We start from the raw sequence: 20,438 nt of genomic DNA on the forward strand, positions 1-20,438 counted from the left end.
CATTCGAATGAAGATGACAAACCATTGTTTAACAATTCAACCGTTAGACAACGTTTTTTAGAAAGATGATTAAACAAAACGAATACGGTGCGGTAACAATAAGGCTTACGTGTGATGATTGAAACATTAATCAGGTGGAGAAGATAAAATGTGTTCGTTTCTATGCTGTTGACACAAGTAGAGGGTGATTGATAAAAACTTGAACAAATGTAATAATACAATTCCATTACTTTTAAACTTGTTTCGTTATTGTTGGTACATATTATGTAACATTATATGAAAGTATCTCTCTTTAGTTTCGATGTGATTTATTATACATAAAATGAATATAATTAAATTGAGAAAATACAATTATATGTGCTACAATCTGTTTAATATAACTTTCGAAATCAGTGTGACATAAATATGAGACTATTTTGTGAAAAACTACACTATTCATAGCTCAGATGATCACGACTTTCGTGGCGAACAATGAAACAAACATCACTTCATTTCAAACGAATGAAATATGATTAATATTTTATAACTTTGGTAATCTAGCTTTACATAAGTAGAGTAGGTACTTAGACTTAATACGCGATTAGTGACAATGGATATTTATTACAATAATTAATTCCTTATTTACAACAAATTATTCTATCGATATTTAAAAAAAGGATTATTTTTCTATAATATTCCCCAATTTTATTTGGATCATTTAATAATAATACAAATGATGAACTAATCATAATAATTGCAGGGCTATAATGATAATGATAGATTATATCCTCTTGATTTTGTTCACGGCGGCTAGTCGCAACTGGGACTAGCAATCTCTGCAGGACATATAATGGTAAAAATTCACTAACTCACATGTGCCTTCACTGTTATAAAGCGAAGGTTCGCCAAATCCATATCACCAGATTATCTAGTTCCGTATGAACCGCAGGACTAATGGCTTTACATGCTTCCCGAGACACGAAAGTGTAAACAAATTCATCGATAGCAAAATCCGATATTCTTTAATAGCCCGATCTGGGTTTTTGGTCAGAAACTCGGGGTCGACGAAGTTATAAGCTAGTCACTAGACAATTGAGGCAGTCAATACTATAAACCTTGTTGAAGTGATACACATTACATAAACATACATTTTCATAAATATATTTACACTATACTGCAATTAACAATCCTTTAAAAAGAGGACGATACATTTTATTATACATCATTTCTTAAACATTTTAAAATGTTAGGTACGTATTAAATACTTATGTACAGTTTATATTTCACTGACCAGAGAAAAAGGTGCCGCTGTGTATAATATTTACAACATTCCATAAAAGGTAGTAATGCAATAATGTTACCAAATAAATACGACTTACTACTAAAATCTTATACTTAATATAACACATATGAATACAAGTTTCTTCATGTAAATATCGCTTACTACAGTTCAAACCAATATAATATTTCTGCGATCATATCATATCTACTTTGAATGCTATAAATTTTCACAAATTTTATACACTATTATTATTTTAATTAAACATCTATGTTTACCGTAACACTGATAACATAAAAACCACTTTACAATGTTGAATAAAAATCGTAACGTAAAATAGAACTGCTCGTATTTGTCACTGTTTCTGTGTGATTCGTATTCGTGGATGTATAATTAGAAAAGTCTTTAGGATAGATGCGCTGTCGATTACCCTTGGGCGTGACAGTGCGATTGGCATTAAATCAGTGATCCGTACTAAAATAAGAGTTCTGCATAAGATAAAGCTTATCAATTGGATTAACCACAGCACCGGTACCTAAATTGAGGGGCTCGTGAGATGAATGATTTCCGTGTTGATGGGGATGGTGTGGAACCTCCAAATTCTGTAGGCTCATGGTGTCGGAGGCACCTTCGTCGAGCTGATCAAAGTTGCTGCCATCGAGTGATATGTCCGAACTGCAGAAACTGTCCCCAGAATGAGCTGGATAATCTGAAATAAAATTGAGATTAAATATTCTTTCGACGACAGACTTACAAAACGTCTTAAAGACGATTTAACGACTTCTTAGAACAAATTATTACATGTACACTATTTTTGTAATTAACAACGTACCATCAGGGGAGTACGGGAGATTTGGGTTTAGGGGTTGACTTGATGCCGAATACGACGTATCCAAGCCGAGATAATTTCCATGTTCGTGTTCGCTTGACGGCGATTCCTGCTTAATGCTCTTCTCGTCCTTATCCTTTTCCTTGTCGGCATTCTTATCACCCTCTTGTTTTGCCTTGCGTTGAATCTTTTTCATTTTAGCTCTTTGGTTTTGGAACCAAACTTGAACTACTCGGACGCTCAAGCCGGTATCTTTGGCAAGAGCTTCTCGTACCTTACGACAAGGCTTGGGGCTCACTTCAAAAGAAGCTTTAAACTGTCTACGTTGTGCAGACGTCAGAATCGTTCGTGGACGCTTTGGTCCTCGTCTTCCATCTCGGGGCCTTTCTGAATCATCAATTATCATATCGTCTTCCGTATGTTGCATCAAGTACATCTCCTTTTCAAAATCTTGCCTACAGAAAATTTGGCCTGCTCTTATAACGTACTGTTCACCCTTCTGAAGGGGCTGGCAGCACATGACGCAAACGAAGCATTGAATATGAAAGACATACTGCTGTGCCCGCATAACCATCTCCTGGGGTAGCAGTCTGTCGCCACACCGCGTACATTTAACACCGAACAACCTGAGACAAAGATATATAATGACACACTAATTAGGCAAACGCACAGCATTTCGCTTAGCATAAATATCGCGAGCGCACGCCAGCGTAATTCGCAATGAATGTATCTATATTAATTTATATTAAATAAATTGATAGAAAAAATTACCTATCATAGTCAGGTTTGCAGTACAGTTTGGCATTTCTTGTGTAACATGTATGGGCTAGTGGACAACCGCACACGCAGCAGCTGAGGCAGTGTTCGTGCCAGGATAAATCGCCAACTCGCATCAAGTAGCGGTCCTGGATCTTCTGGCCGCATCCTTCACATATCTCGACGATCTTCTCCCGCTTGATGCTCGCGCTCAACTCTGCATGTGATAAGTCTAAAATTAGTAGCATGTGGTAGGTCTTCTTGTGCAGAATATTTCAAAATAATATCCTCTAGCTCTACATTCTATACACGAAGTTGTTTTTGTGTTAAAACATGAAATTGAGAGAACACAATATATAATTATATATATTCGCAATTGCTTACATTAAACATGTGTTTGGGTAACAAATATGTTCATAACTAACTAACTAGTTAAAAGCGCTCTACGTAGTTTGCTTTAAACCACCGCGCTTTTCGTTAAATTCTCGATTTATTTAAAGCGCGAGCTTTTCAGTTTATTTTACAATAATTACAAATTAATAACAAAATTATAAATTTAAACGTTAAGTGTACGTTCTATCAGGATATAGTTAAATACGATTTAACGATGATAGACTGGCGATAAAGCGACTCTGATGAAATAACGGCCCCTTCGTAGATGTACCTACGTTATAAGCGAAATATATATAGGTAGGGTAAGTCGAAATGGCTTTGTGAAAGTATCAGCCGTCTCAACATGCTCCTTAGACATGGGGAGGGATCCGCCCCAGTAGGAGGAGCGTCCCGGGTCACCCGGGTCACGGGATCAACCCGAGAACAAAATGTCTGCGTAAAACTGCCATCCTAACCGTTAATCGATGTGTGCGGCTCACTTTCAGCGAATGCCTTCGCTTTTTATTTAGGCCTGACCTTTGACTGTCGAATTTCGCGATTCTAGCTTCTACTCGTGAAACAGGCAATTATTTACAAAAGATTCGTTTAATTTTACAATTAAAATATCTTTTTTGAAAAATATCAACTGCAAAGCGTTATCTCGAGTATTTATAACTATTTTATGCGTATACCTTCTTTTTGAAACTCAATATCAATAAAGTAAGTATTAAGTAGGTATACTCAGCTTTAAACAAATTCTCTTTGTAACAAGCTTATATTAGTCAGATCTTTAACTTTGCAACTTGGTAAATGTGTAACTTTGTAATCTTGCAATTCGATTTCAAGACCACTTGCCGGCTCTGTATTTACTTGAAATTCTGTAGACTTACTAGAAGTCTGATGACAGTGCAATGTTATTATAATAAACTGAACAACTACAACTGATAGAACAAATAAATGCCGCGAAACCATTATTACTATTTATAAATGCATACTGGCTAATATAGTATTGATTATTGTTTTTATATAATAATTATAATAAATATAATTTTAGTCATCAATACTGACGAATAACTTCAGATATAAAATTAAATTAAATAATCTCTCTTAACGCAGCACAATTATCTACCATTATTTGAAAATGTCTCATTTATTTCACCTCAAGCTTTTATACTCAAGAGTCTCAAAGAAACTATTTCACTGCAGAGAGAATTCTTCTCGTCGCCGAGGTCTGCGAGGCTAAGATTTTTCCAGGTAGAATTGTTTTAAAGAACAGAAATTTAAAAACTTAAAAGCATTTCTAAAGAATGAATTACTGTGTGTATACTTTTTCAAACAAGTTAGCTACCGTAAATGCATTTATTACGTACTGACTTAGCACGAGTAAAATGAAAGTTTACACTTCGATAGTCTTTTAAATAATAATATAAAGGTAGTCGTGTAACAAATTGACTCAATCAGTATCGTGCCAAGCTAATTATTCGCCCGTATCATATTTTAATAATACGGTCCACGTATTATTTTTCTCTGCCGTGAATTTCAAAGTGTAAACAGTCATTTTTATAACAGATAATGTTTTAAATTAATGATATTTAATTTGTAAGGTATGTGTGAAAATTTAATCGAACGAAATATATCATTGAATATTTCCTTTTGGAAACAAAATAATTAAATTACTCTGATGTGTCTATTAAATATATCTTTCGGAGATTTATTTGTAAACCTACACCGTACCGCTCCGCACCGGTTCGCACCGGTTCGCACCGCTTGTCAATTTAGTCTTCAACGTCCGCTATATAATCTACATTACTCTTGAAATTAAGAAGTGATAAAAAAAAACAACTAATAAATCTTATCTTTATGCAACATTAGTTAAACCATAGTTGTGGTATATTGTGTTATATGGCATATTATATTGTTGTCAATATCATAAAGGCAAAGGTTTCATATGCTGCTTCAATATGGATAGCGAAGTTATATCATATTCTAGTTTACCCTATTGAGAACTCTTTGAACGTAGATTATTATATTGCAATGTAGCCAGACAGAAAGTAATAAAAGAATATGAGATTGTTTCTCGAGTTTCAAATAATTTTATACTAAATCAGAAATGAGATAGATTTATATAAATACTTATATTTAACCATTCAAATTTGTAAATTTTAATACTAAGTTTTAGTGATTAATTAAACTTGTAATTATGTTTTAGAATATATTCTTTTGACTACTTTTGGAATTGGGATTTTTGTTTGTAAATACTCTGTAACCGCCTAGAACGTGTGTGTATAGTCCCGTGCCTCGGAGAGCCTAGTAAGAGAGAGTTCTACGCGTAAACTATTTTAATTTTTTTAATTTAACTTATAAGGTTGACGCTGACCGAGGGTTTAGGTTCAAATCGTGAAAAGTTATTGGTTTTCAAAAATGACAGTAACAGCCCGAGTTTAGGAAGTTCAAAAGTTTGTATTCGTCCAAATCATGTAGAGAGCCTGTCCCGTGCTTGATCTCTTTCCGTTTGTATTAGGTCACCATTTGATCAAGACAATAAAAATGCCCTGTGCTTTTCACATACTAATACACATTTATTCTGTGCAGTTTTGCTATTATTCATTTTTATGATGTCGTTAGGAGGACGGGAAAATGGATCACTTCATGGTAAGTGGTCAACGCCGCCCATAGACAATGGCGCTGTAAAAAATATTAACCATTCCTTACATAACCAACGCGCCACCAACCTTGGGAACTAAGATATTGTGTCCCTTATGCCTGTAGATACACTGGCTCACTCACCCTTCAAACCGGAACACAACAATCCTGAGTACTGATGTTTGGCGGTAAAATATCTGATGAATGGATGGTACCCTACTACCAAATGAATCAAGTCTAGTTACTGAGATTAGACAACGCGCATATTCGCTATTACCTACTAAGCAAAATGTAAGCAATAGCTTGTCCCCTTATAATATTTATATTTCGTTGCTCGAAACTAAATAGTTTACAAAAACTTGAAAACTTATTCCATGAAAAGCTATTTAGAGCATTATCTTATTTTTATTCTCAGTGAACTTGTGATGGAATATTCTTTTTCATCCTTATATAAGAGTTTTGGAAAAAAAAATTAAATGAAATATGCAATGAATTTATGTACTCTGTGAAATTTATCATTTTTGACATAAGTAACTCAGCAATTTAGCGCTATTTTTACTAACTCAATCTATACACATACGTACGTAACTAAAACTTACAAATATTTTGTATTGTATTTTAATATATTTTTTTAATTGGGATTCCAAAAGATTCTTCATTTATAAATACTTTTATAGTATTTATTAATTTATGCGTTAAAATTATATAAAAATATTTTTTTATTAAGTATGATATGATATGACATCCAACTACTTAGTTATATAATTATAAGGAACACAAGTTTTTCTTTTACTTCTTTAAATGATATATTGTTTTTTAATTAAAGCAGGATTGATAGAATTATTTTTAAAGCAACCAATAAAGAGACCACAGGTTTACCGTAAAATATTAATAAGACAGCTTTATGAAAACCGCCGTAGAGCCAATGTTATAATTAAGTTTTATATATATTTTTTAATTTTTAAAGCCTTATTTATATAAATCATACTATTCTAATCATTACTTGATTACGTAGGTGTTTCATCAAGTAGATACTTCTATACTAATATTATAAACAAGTAAAATTTGTTTGTTCGTTTGTAGGGAAATAATCTCCGAAACTAATAGTCCAACTCTATTTTTTTTTGTTATTGTTGAGTTGTATAGTGTATAAAGTATATTTATATCATATCATTTTCTTTATTAACAACTGCATCTGCTGCTGTGCGAAGCCAGACGGCGTCTATAGTATTTACTTTTCAGGTTGACATTGATTTTTCCTTTTAAATATAGATAAAATATTTCACAAAGGTTTTTTGATTTAAATATTTATGATGGTAATTTTAATGCAATTTACATAACAAAGAAATAGGTAGGTACGATCATCTTAAATTAGTTTTTTAGATGACCAAATTGAAATGAAATTGAAAAATAAATTATTTTATTGCAACAACATTATTTTAATTATCAATTTTCTAATCATTTCTTATATATAAAATATATATACTTATATAGTTTTTAAATTGTTAAAATACGACTAACGCCCTAAGTATTGCGATATTATACCTACCGCATGTAGGTACTACATAATAAACGATATCTGTATTAAGCTGAAATAATGCTATTGCCTTTAAGTAGGCATCAAGTTACTCGGTGGTAGCCGGTAGGGCTTCGTGCAAGCCCGTCTGGGTAGGTAACAACCCTGTCATCATACTATATTCTACCGCCGAATGTGACAGTCAGTAAAACTACAGGCACAAGGGATATAACATATCGATTCCCTATTTTGTGACCAATCTAACAATTTCTATAAAAAAATTAACTAACTTCGCACAAATTTACTCTGTTTGTTGTATAAGAATAATTCTTCTAACGAACTAAAGTACTTAATGCTGCTCGTCCCGATTTTGCAAGAGACCGTTGTGACTTAAACATTCAATCTATAGCCTATTCCAATGGAAGTAGGAATAAAGATAAACAAACCTTAGATTTACGTATTTCATGCGATTTGCTAATAGCTTAGCTATATTGTACACTGCTAAGAGTTTATGATTAATATATTGAATTTATAATACAACAATAATAAACTTAACTACGTATTTCCACTGTAATTTTACTTCCAAAATTCCGATAATAGTTTCATCGACGTTCAAAACGACATTATTTCGTAAATCATAATATAGTGAATATCAGAGATCAAAGAGCTCTCGACCAATTGTACCGCGTAAATTTGCGGTCAAATTTTGTTTATTTGTGTTTTCTCTTCTAATTGTTGGAATAGAGTTTATCTAAATTGTCTTCTTAACATCAGGGAACTGCAATTGGATATTAATAATTGTTGCAATATTTCTTCTTTACGATTAGGTGTTACTAAAGTTAGCTATAATTAAAATATTACAAATGATTATGACGGTTATGACATATTCAAGGGACATTATCCAACTGTATAGGTTATATTATATTGCGCTAGTGTGTGTGCTAACACGGGTGCTGTGCCCGAGAGTACACATACTTCCAACTTCTAGAGTCCGGTCTTCTGAGAATTTTACGACTCGAAAACCAAATACCGTTTCATTGGCACGACCCGGAACTTAACTGCCTTTATAACTTAACCACTAGACCAACGAAGTATGCAATACAATCTACAAATAATTATAACACAAAATAAAAAAAGAAATAAGTATTTCAAATACCAGAAGAAATGAAAGTCACTACAGCGGAAACAAATAAATTTAAAGCATCCTCGTAGCACTCCTGAAATGCCTCGCTTAATTGCATTTGATTAAATTAACAAACAAATCGTTTAGCGATACAATTTACGACAAAGCGTCAACTTCGTTTACGTTGAAGTAGTGCTAGGTAATAGGTACCTACCTAAGTATAGGTTCGTACCGCTCAGCACGTAACTATAGCTAGGTACGTTAACCGCGTTATCGCCCGGACAAAGCAATCGATAGTGCATATACTTACCAAAGTCTATATCTATAAAGCACTCACAAATATTCGAGGTAATTTATCTTAATTAAAAAACTAAATCGAAAATCGATGTTACTTTCTATTGATCCGATAATCGATCCCTCTTTATATACTTATGTCATCGTTTTCGACGTACAGTTAGTTTGTTACTTAATTTTACCTACGGTTTTTAATAAAAACACCGAACTAGGTATTTAGTACTATAATGTTTCGGTTTAAAGGATGATTGAGCCAGTGTAATTAAAGTTAGATAGTTTAGAATCTTCTTAGTTCCCAAAGGTGATGGACCAGTGGCAATGTAAAGAATGGTTAATATTTCTTACATCGCAAAGGTGGAGCGGTGGTGACCATAAATTAACAGAAGACCCAAATGTCAATCCGCCTACCTGTCGTAAATAAAATAATAATATACTTATTATTATTATTATATATTCAAAACAAAATTGACTTTAAAAATGCCCCTCCCACTCTTTTCAATTCGGTTTGAAATAAGATTAAAAGATGAGCTTTATCTTAAGAAACGTAATCGTAACTTGGAAAGCTTTGCAGTATATTCACGAATGACACCCAGATATTACCTAAATATCATATAACATCAAATTTTAAAATATTTCTTTCCTAACTATAATTATAGTTAGTTATTTATATAAAAATTATTCTTTTTAATAAAATTATTATCTCTAAAAGTATACGTACCTATTATATATTATGTCAATACGTAACTACACTATTATAATAATTATATCGAAACAGTCAAACAAATCGATTATTAATAAGACTCAATAAATAAATAAATTTGTTTCGATTAAAAACAAAAAACAAATATATGTACTTTTATGTGAAGTATCATATGCATGATTTAAAAAACGCACGAGTCAATTGTAAAATCAACATTCAATTTAATTCAGAGCAATAAATTAATTACATTCACAAACCGGCGAGACGAATCGTAGCCTGATAATGGAAAATAATAACGATTTTAAAACCAAACACCTTTTCTGGAAGAATTTTATAAAGAAAAATGTTAAAGAGCAAAATGTTTCCAGAAAAATGCTCTCGTATTTAATAAAATTATGTTTAAACTTTTTAATTAAAAAATCTTTGGAGGTACGTAAATTTTATGTTAAAATTACTTTACTATAAAACTTAAATGTAAAGTATTTTGCTTTGTAAGTTTTACGTGTCATAAATAATATGAAGATTTATATCTAAGTATGTAGGTAAATAAAAATACTAACGTCGTTGCTAAAAAAATAATATAAATTTAATTATTAAAGTCTTCAAAATTTTAATAAAAACAGAAGAAATGTCCAACAATTGTTATTCATTGTACATATATCAGGTAACACGTTCTACAAATACTAGGTCTTTACGGTTTCACGGTAAATAAATGCCTAGAATGCGTTTCCATATATTTTTAACAGTGGTGGTACTTTTTTTTTCAGAACGTCATGGATTTTTTATTATTATTTCTACTATTTTTCGGAAATATATAATTAACAAAAAACATGTTGATTACAATTTTTTTTAAAAAAAAAATTATAGGTATACAAGGAAATTTTAAATGTCATCTAAACCAGAATCGTTATTCAAACTTTAAAAGTTTGTTTACACTTAAAACTTTGTTTTCCAAACAAGACCGAACATAGAAATTCGCTAGCTGCAATTTTACTAAATGTGCGTACTAACCTGTTCTACCAGCACAAGAGAGCGGCGGCTGCATGCTCTCCTGCATCAATCCCGAATTTATATTTGTGTAAAACTCGAGCATTTTTTTCATATAACTGTCGCACGAACACCACACCGAGGCGCACCACGCGCCTGCCGACCGTACAATGAAGAAGGGTGCAAGTGACGACCTCTAGCGGATCACATCAAACGTCTCTCCCTACCATTTATCCCACCAATCGCGTGCTGTTAAGCCTGTCCGCACCGCCCACTGTACCCGTAACCCAACCTACCTATTATACAGCTCACAGCTATAACATTTGCCGCTTGCCGAAACGGCACCAACAAATTGTATTTTTTCATTTGCTGGAAAAATTTCGGCAACCTACCGCTTCCAATACACTTCTATTTGAGGAACAGTGAGAGTTTTTTTTCAAAATTTCACCGTTATTGAAAACTATATACATATATTTTTTTAAATATTTTAGATCTACACTAAAGATAGATAGGTACCTACATAGGTACTCGCCGTAGAATATTTGTGTCCTTTTCGTTTCTTACATATATAGATAATATTAGTAAGTGTGAAAGTTTATATATTTAAGCTTAGGTACATTTGAGTTCAGCAAGATTATTTTTACATTGCCTAGTTTAGTCTAAATAATATAACGATACTTAACAGAAAAAGGGGAAATCAATAATTATAACTATATGATGTTTAACTACGTTAACCAATATGATACCAGATGACGAGCCTGAAGAGGCTGGCGTATGTAACTCGAATATCGTGTAAAATTGAGAGGAGTTATTAAAATATCCATAAATTCTTAATTGAAAATTTTGCTGCAAAAAGCCTATGAATTAACTGGTTCTCACGAATTATTTCTTTTTTATATAAAAATTGTAAAATTCACACATGCATCGAATAGCAGTGAAATAAGGTTAAAACGAAATAAACAAAATTTAAATTCACACGACATGATTGGTCGGTATCTAAAATAATATACTGTAATAATTATGGATTCATGATAAAATGGCTTCTGGAATGTCAGCAAAGTTCTTATCGGAACTTTGGAAGTAAATTAGCTAAGTAGATTAGTATCTTGTTGTACATAAAGATATATTTATTTTATTTATTCGATATTTTATATATTAGATGTTGTAGTTATTCGTGTTAATCACAAACTGTTTGTAGTCAATATAAGAAGAGCTATTAGCAAATCACATCGAATATGTATTCTAAGGTCTGTTAATCTTTGCCACTTCTTCTTCTTAGGTACAATAAGCTATAACAAAATTTTTGTTGGTGAAAACAATATAAAAATGTTAATACTCCCATAAGAATGTATAGGGTATAGATTAAAAATTTGAAAATAAAATTTATTTCAGTTGATCATCAAAAATTTTAATTCACAAACAGATTATAAATATCTCACAGGGTCCTGTACCCTAGCTCATGGAGAGTTAAGAAAAGGTTTTAAAGTTTATTGTGACAAAGTTTTATTAGTTTAACATTGCATTATACTTACAAACATGTATCAAAATAGGGACCTATTTTTAATATTGGCAAGAAGATGTAGGTAGCCTATTTGTGGCTGTATGTAACCTTACTGGTGTAATGCCTTTGCTCTGTCAACCATTGTAAAAGAAACCTATAAAAGTTGACAATCACTATAAAACCGGTAACAGTTTAAATAGTAAAAGTTGAAAGCAAGATTTCATAATAGAAATAAAGGTTAGTGCTTGTCCAGTTCAGTCGAAGATCTCAGAATAAAAACCTTCGTAGAATACTAAAGAATTATAAATATTTTAGTGTAACATAAAATTCATAAAAATTTATTAGAATTTAATTTTTTTTCTTTATACAAGAGGGCGTTTTAAAAAACATAAAATGTGGTTGCTTCATTGAGAGCTATCTCGGCTGGGTACGAACTATTGTGCTTCGAGTGGGCCAATTCTGCCATTGAACGTATACTTGCGCCATCCTACTGTAAACATCATGAATGTAAACGGTAAGCCACGCTTGGATATGGCTTTAATATTATAAAATATATTTTTCATAACTTTTTTATTTATTTAAAATAATTTTATTCTATCTCGTCTCAATTAAATACTTTATAATAATATTTTTCTTCGAAATAAAACATTTTAATAATTTTACTAGGATTTATTTGTTTATACGTTTTGTAAGATGCCACATCAATTTTTATTCAACATCTTTAATTTATATGGAATTATTATTATGTTTTCATTTATCAGGATGAATGAATAGCTCTGCGTGCGTTTCTGCCCATTGTGTTCTCGACCACTTCAAGCTGAATGGTGGGATGAACAAGAAAAATGACGTAGACGGGTTACCGCAGGACTGTGGAGGAAATATATTTAATACAAAAGCAATTTGTGCATTACAAACCGATAGCCCGTGAGGGATTCCGCTTTAATCGTCGTATCAATATTTTTTTATGATACAATTGAAGAGTTGACAAAGCATTTTTTGCCTTTTCTATTTATTTATTCCATGTCAATAAAAAGTATTCGATTTTGTTTCCACAATAAGAATAGACTAGACCACTTCAGATGTGATCTTGTATTTTATAAAGCAGTTTGTGCAATATTTAAGTTCGTTAAGGACAATTCTTTATTTGCTTGTTACATAGGTCGTTATGATAATGAGACAACGCATGTACCTATATTAATTCTCTAGAAATTTAACACGAGATACAGCGACTGAGCGTTATAGTGACCGCGATTGAAAGAATGTTTTTTATCTAGATGTGCTACCACGTGACTTGTATAGATTCACCATTCATCTTTATACTAGTAGTGATGATTTCCTAACCGTATTCGCATCCACCATAGTAAAATTGGTACAATTCCTTATTCAACAGAAACTTATAAATTTTAGTTTTGAGATAAAATTATGTTCTCCAGATTCTTAAGCTTTTTTTTAAGCGAATAACTCGTGATTATCACTACACATTGAAACAGCGCGATGGAATCAGCTCTATAACGAACTTGTAGATTAATCACTTTATATACCTATCTAATAACTTGTTTCTTATCTAAAGTGATGTTGTAAATGCGAAAGGAATTCTGCCTGTTAATACTTCACGGCCAAAACATTGAATCGAATTTGACGTAATTTGGAATGTAACAAGCTTGAAGTTTAAGGAAGGACATAGACTACATTTTATATAAAATGAATACATTTATTTTTTATATTTTACCAACTCCTAAAATGCGAACGAAGCTGTAGGCGGTGGGTATGGTTTGTGTCAGATCGCACGACCCCTATACCTGCGAAATTTTATTTCTAACATCGAGTACCTACATCGATAAAACTTAAAACAACTTTTTTTTTTCTAAATATGTTCCGTATAAAATACCTACATCAAAAACATGACATCGGCTTTGCAATATTACCAGAAACATTTATTGTTTAGATAAGTAATACCTCAATGCCGGATTAATCACGTATCAAAAGTAGCAATTGCTACGGGCCCCGCGCTGAAGGGGTCCCCGCATATTTGAACCCACTCGCCTCTATCTGAGCATATTTTTTTAAATAATTTAATTTATTTTTACTATCAATTTTCAATTGTTAGTTCTTACCTATTCCAAATTGCCAGGCAATCTCATCTTTCGCTTTTCGTACCTACTTGTCAGAGCCTAGCAGAGCCTATAATATTGATGATGGCCTGTAAATAAACGTATTTTTTATACTTAAGAACCCATAACAGATCAATCGCTATTTGAAAGAATTTGCTACGGGCTTCGCGCTAGCTTAATCCGGCACTGTAATTTAAAGTGTATTATTTATTTATAACACAACATTATTCCACTCAACTAGATACTATTTCCACTTTAATATTTCTTTGGAACGCTCCGATAGGTTCACTGCCATTCAAAACGCCTGATTTTTAAGAGTCCAAAATGAATACCGTAGATTATTTCGATCTCGACCACCGATATATTTAATCTCATTGAAATCGGCAATACAACACGTATACACCCACTCATACATATTTATGTACCTACAATACATTTTATTACCTACTGAATAATAAAATTTTAGAATGTATATTAGGTACTAAATTGTTTAATACCATTTAATGTGAAACGATTTAATGTTAACATGTAACAATGAGGATATTGCGAAACCGTATTTGAATTAATGTTAAATAATGTTAAAGTATTTGGAAATAACAAATCAATAAATTACTCGTTCAATTTTTGAGTAAAATATAAATTATTTTAAACATTCTTTAGGGCTTTATGCGAGTCCATTTGGATTGGTACCTTCCACTCATCAGATATTCTACCACCAAACAGGATTATTACTGTGTTCCGTTTTGAAGAGTGAGCGAGTCTGTGTAACTGCAGGTACAAAGGACATTCTTCTTCATTTAATTCTTCTTCATTAAATTCAACATCTTAGCTCACAAGCTTGTTGGTTGGTCCGCCTTCCCAGAACATAATTTTAAACAATAAGCTCAATATACAACCATATCACGCGCACACGAGAGTCCTATCTCTATAATATATTATTAGTATGTACTACTTACTTCGATTCGTGTTATTTAGATTTTTCTAAAGTATATTGTATAAGTGTTACGAGTAATAGACGAATTTAATGAGTAATATTACATAAATAAATAAGTATGCCATTGACATATCAAAAAGTTTTGATTAAATTTATAACGAAAATTCGAACTTGTAATTTGATTCTCGTCGCGATGTTTCTCTTTGGCATTTTAAACAGTAACTAAACTCGCATCGCGATCAAAGAACTTCACATGAAAATACTTCTGTCCATTTGTCATTTAAAATCAACAGCGTTTTCTTAAATAGCTTCGGCTCTTTGAATGTTATGAAAAATCAAAATAAGTTTTTTAATTTTGTATAAACGGTCGGTATGTGTAAATGTTATGTTGTACAAGTTACAGTACCTACACGAGAATTGAAGAATAAAAAGTGACTGTCCTTAATGTCCCACTTTTCAGAATTAACCTGAAACTCCTATTTCTACCATGTTTTCTTTTCGCGGGAAAAAATGCATTTATTCGTTTCTTTCTCTTGGGGACCATAGGCGCCAACTGCACTAAATTACCAGGTGTACCACTCCGTCTTTTCGGGAGGGAGGGGGGCGGCGATTTCTTACGTACCTAAGCTTCTGGTTACTCGTGTACATAAACATTTCTATGATACTTTCAGCTTTCGTCACAATATTTGCCTTCACTTATAATGCGTATGAAATTTCATTGGTGCTTGCCCGGACTTGAAATGGAAATTGGTAACTTTAAGATTCACGAGTACGAGCCACTGAGCCATCTTGGTTGTATAAAAAAGTGACATCATTTTTACCGACAGTAAGTAGTAGTTTTTTTATAAACTATATGGATAGTTCCTTTAAAATATTATCTATCTAGACATATCAAATAACAGAATTAATACAGAACCACGAGCACAAAATTATTTCGACGAATCGTGTCAACGAACACTCACTTGAACACACAACGCAACTGTAAGTTTAGGTTCTGATCAATATTCCAGTTCAAAACAATAAGCCAAATAGCACATAGATATACCAGTAAAATTTTCCTGCCCGGTTTGTGATTTTTATACTGACAAATATGAAAAATGATATGTATTCCGAACTAGCGTATACATCGTCCTCGATTTCACCGTTCCGACAGTTATTGAATTTACATTCCGTCAAAACGTTATTTCATTTCCGTTCGTATAAGTGAAACGTGGATCTCAGTAGAATCGTTTAAAATGTGTACGAACTTTTAATATAGCCTTTTCTTATCAGAAACAGACGTTAGATTTTCACTTGGTGGTTTCAGCTAGCCCGTTTGGGTTGGTACCACTAAGTCATCAAATATTCTACCAGTAAATATAATTTCTTTATATTGTTATATTCGGGTTTGGAATATGGTGAGCGAGCAACTGCAGGCATAAAGGACACTTTAGGCGCCAAGGTTGATGGCGCGTTGGTGACGTAAGAGACGGCTAATATTCTTCCTTGAGTCAAATAAATTATATGTTTCATACAATTTAATAAAAATTGTTCTTTATCTTATAAACGTCTATTTATAAATACAATGCTATCCGACTTAAGTACCTACTTATTTTATTATTTTTATTTATTTTAAGTGAATATACATTTTATTTATATTGTACTGTATTAAGAACGATATAACAAAAATCCTATTGGATTTATCCGTACATCGGTATTCGTTGTCAACACTTACAGACTTAAAACTATACAATAATAACAAAATAAAATATAAATACTATAATAACTTACTAATACAATAACTTATAATCACTTTAATTTTAATTCTAAAGTTCTGACAACAATTTCTTGATATTTAGAATGAAATAGATTATTTATTCAAGATATCGGCCAATTTTATCATATTAATTCGAAATATTTACTTTTACGTGATTGGAATATTGGCTATTGTGACCAACGCTTTCTTTCAACAAACCAATGGTCACCGTGTTGCGTAATTTTAGACTCCAAATTTGAAGTTAACGCCAATTACCTAATGCCAACCTTTATAAAGAAAAAATAGCGTCAGTTTTTTTAGACAATGGCACCGAAAGAAATATTAACCATTTCTTACACCGCCAAGCGCCACCAACCGGAATATAACAATGCTGTGTACCTACTTTTGTTTGGCGGTATAATAATAGTAAAGGAATAAAGAATTATTGTTTAATATTTGATATAATATTATTTAATATTTTTAATTTTGTTAAATATCAACCTTACCAAAACTAATCGTATGTCAATCAATCTATAGCCTATTCCAATGGAAGTAGGAAAAAAAAATAAACAAACCTTAGATTTTATTCGTATATTTACGTATTCCATGCGATTTTCTAATAACTCAGCTAAGTACCTATATTGTGCACTACTAAGAGTTTATGATTAATTTACCTTTATTTATAATACAACACTATTCCACTTAACTAATTATTTCCATTTTAATTTTAATTGTAAAATTAAATAAAAAATAAACAAAACAACAATCTCTGGACCAATTATATTATATATGTCAATCCTGTCAAATGTTGTTTATTTGTCTTTTTTCCTCTTACGATTGCAATAGATTATAGTAGGTCACATATAAGTTATCTAGTCATTGGAATATAAACGCATAGGTATACATAAACGCCTATCCTATCCGTTTTCTTGTTCATAATTTTGACTGTACTATTTCGCTTATTTTTTTTTTATGTTGTAAGTATATAATTAATTTGTCGTTTCAATATACAACGTATCCTAGTCACTGTTTAAGTTTTTAGTCGCACGAAAAATATTTAACCCATAAAATATTTAATTCTTTGAAAATGTTCTTAATTTTAACTCTGCGTAATATTTTGATTGATCAGATATCCTAACTATTTCGTATGATTGAATAAATCATATTTAAGGGCCAATAAAGACGGCTATGTTTTAAGAACAGGTGGAATTTAATTTGCCTTTGGGCTGCTTCACGTCAATAAAGGCTATGCAGCACACGTGCCGCCGACACGGGTGATCTGTAATACTTAACAGATTCAAAGAAATTTCAAACTTATATCGAGGGCACTAAGATTATATCCGCTTCAAATGTCAGGAATCTTATGCGAAAAGGGACCGGCTTACCCCTGCTGTAAACATAGGGATGTGTTCCGTTGTAGATCTGCTAACGCAGAATTGACTTTGTGATGTTTAAAATTTCTACATTGATTGTGTGTTTTATTACAAGTTATTGTATTAATTAGAAGGAATTCACTTCGAAATACTTATAGTAGAATCTTCGTACAAGGCATATGCCTAGTGATAATTATTTTTACCAAAATAGATTCACGAGTACAAAGAATCTTATTTACCAACGGATGAACTTATTACTTTCATCTATATGATTGAGAAATGTTTCATTTACCAAAACTATATATTGTCTCGATGAGTTCTTGCAGTAATAGGCATGTAAAATGAATTAAATATTTCCTTACCTTCATTCTACGTAAATTTAAACCGATCTAAATAGATATATAGATCGGTAAACCTGGGATTTCAATTGCGGCGTTGTATTCTGAAGCTAGGTAGTTGCAATTAGAGTAGAATTATTGTAAGACTGTACATATTATATATTTTTTAAAAATATTACATACATTTAATGCGTTATTACGTATAAATATCTAATTGCATGTTAAATAAATTTCCTTCTCCGAACACAAATTAATAAAAAAATTATTTATAAAAGTATAAGTATTTTTTTATTTAATTTTACTTATTTAATTACCTAATCATTTGAAATGAGAAATATAATTAAGACAGTAACGATTTCTTAAATATAGTTAGAATGATCGTGTAACCAGCCAGTCGTTAAATGTAAATAAAAGTCAATTCGTATGGAAAGATTTAATCGCCGTGTGATGGCGTGGGGCGCCGCGTGCGCGAGAGTTCTTTCTAATCCTAGGGGACGCACAGACGGCGCAGCGTGACGCTGAAGATCAAACTGTTACAATGTTTGTTACGTGACGCTTGAATAAAAGATTGATTCTAAAAATATTTTTTACATTTATTTTTCTTGTAAGTAACAAAAAAAAGCGTGTTATATTAGTAACTTAACTATCTAAGCGTAGATATTGACCGAACGAACTCGCAGGTTAGAATAATCCTATAACACTTTTATAAATGTTGAAGGAATTCGTAATAGTTCATACTTATTAACATATACCGATATAATATAAAGTATATGCAATACGGGAATTACTCACATTCTGAGATGGCTGGAATAAACAATCTAAAGATTTTTCTTTAAACACAAAAACTGCCGCGTGATTCTGTTAGAATTCACTTCACATCTCACTCGTGAAATGTTGAAAATCGACTTAGGTACGATCATATTCTATAATTTTATAATTATTTAAGTCAATTTCGCTTGTAACATTCTAAATTTTCACGTTCGTTTGTTGCAGCGGGTTTCTAGTTTCATCTTACAGAATAGCTGGCACGACGATAATAATAAATTATTTCAGTCGAGTAGACAGAGCAATTATCTCAGTTATCTTATGGTCAAGCATTCGCGCAATACTAATTGCATTGGCTTATCTTGGCATTCTTTATTTAATTAAGAAATATTTCGATTCGACACCCGACTATACCTCGATCTCTAATACCTACGTTATTATTGGTGCTAAGCCAGAATGAATGAAATGAGGTATTATTGAGACATTTTAATTTCATCTTAAATTATACCAATTTTACGATGCCTTTAAAGGCAAGTTTGATATATAATAGTCGATTCCACGTCTGCTTCGCTATTTTATTTCTGTTATAACGTTAATTCTATTTCAACGATTTAGAAACTACAGGTCGGCTAAATATACAACACAGCGAAAATGTTTTGGAATTGCTGTTGTGAGTTGCCATTGCAGTGCTACCGACACAAAGGCTCTATATTGTTTTACTAACGCGAATTCGTTGCGAAATATATTAAATCGCTAAAATATGTTATGAATCTCACCATGTTGACAACGTCATATCGTTACTGGAATTCTCTATTATTTTTTATAATATAATATATCTAAATAATTAATTCATAAAAGGAAAATAGTCAAGTAAACAACATTTGACAGTAAATCGACGCGATATAATTGGTCGAGAGCTTGATTAATCTATGATATTCACTATGGATTTGCGAAAAAAATGCGTTTTGAACGTCGATGAAACTGTTATCGAAATTTTGGAAGTAAAATTAAAGTGGAAATAAGTAGTTAACTGTAATATTGTTGTATTATATATAAATATATATTAAACATAAACTCTTAGAAGTGCACAATATAACTGAGTTATTAGCAAATCGCATGAAATACGTAAATTTAAGTTGCTTACAAAAATACTGAAAATACTCATTAACTAATAGCTTTTTCTACAACACTAGAATCAATTTT

General features: G+C 31.7%; 1 protein-coding gene across 1 annotated transcript; it reads right to left on the bottom strand.

Annotated features, from left to right (window-relative positions):
* Nucleotides 1-1,045: 1,045 nt before the first annotated feature.
* Nucleotides 1,046-10,636, bottom strand: LOC113402403 (LIM homeobox transcription factor 1-beta). The gene is made up of 4 exons (XM_026642646.2): nt 10,503-10,636; nt 2,859-3,060; nt 2,091-2,713; nt 1,046-1,967 (listed from the first exon to the last, which is right to left on the bottom strand). The coding sequence occupies exons 1-4, from the start codon at nt 10,591-10,593 to the stop codon at nt 1,720-1,722; spliced, it is 1,164 nt and encodes a 387-aa protein (XP_026498431.2). The 5' UTR covers nt 10,594-10,636; the 3' UTR covers nt 1,046-1,719.
* Between the last annotated feature and the right edge of the window lie 9,802 nt (nt 10,637-20,438).

This window comes from Vanessa tameamea, chromosome Z (assembly GCF_037043105.1).
Source record: "Vanessa tameamea isolate UH-Manoa-2023 chromosome Z, ilVanTame1 primary haplotype, whole genome shotgun sequence".
Classification (NCBI taxonomy): Eukaryota; Metazoa; Arthropoda; class Insecta; order Lepidoptera; family Nymphalidae; genus Vanessa; species Vanessa tameamea.

Coding starts and splice junctions, on each gene's coding strand:
- LOC113402403 (XM_026642646.2), bottom strand. CDS start 10,593: ATGAAAAAAATGCTCGAGTTTTACACAAATATAAATTCGGGATTGATG. Junction 3,061..10,502: donor CTCTTGTGCTGGTAGAACAG/GTTAGTACGCAC, acceptor TATCACATGCAG/AGTTGAGCGCGAGCATCAAG. Junction 1,968..2,090: donor TCTCCCGTACTCCCCTGATG/GTACGTTGTTAA, acceptor ATTTTATTTCAG/ATTATCCAGCTCATTCTGGG.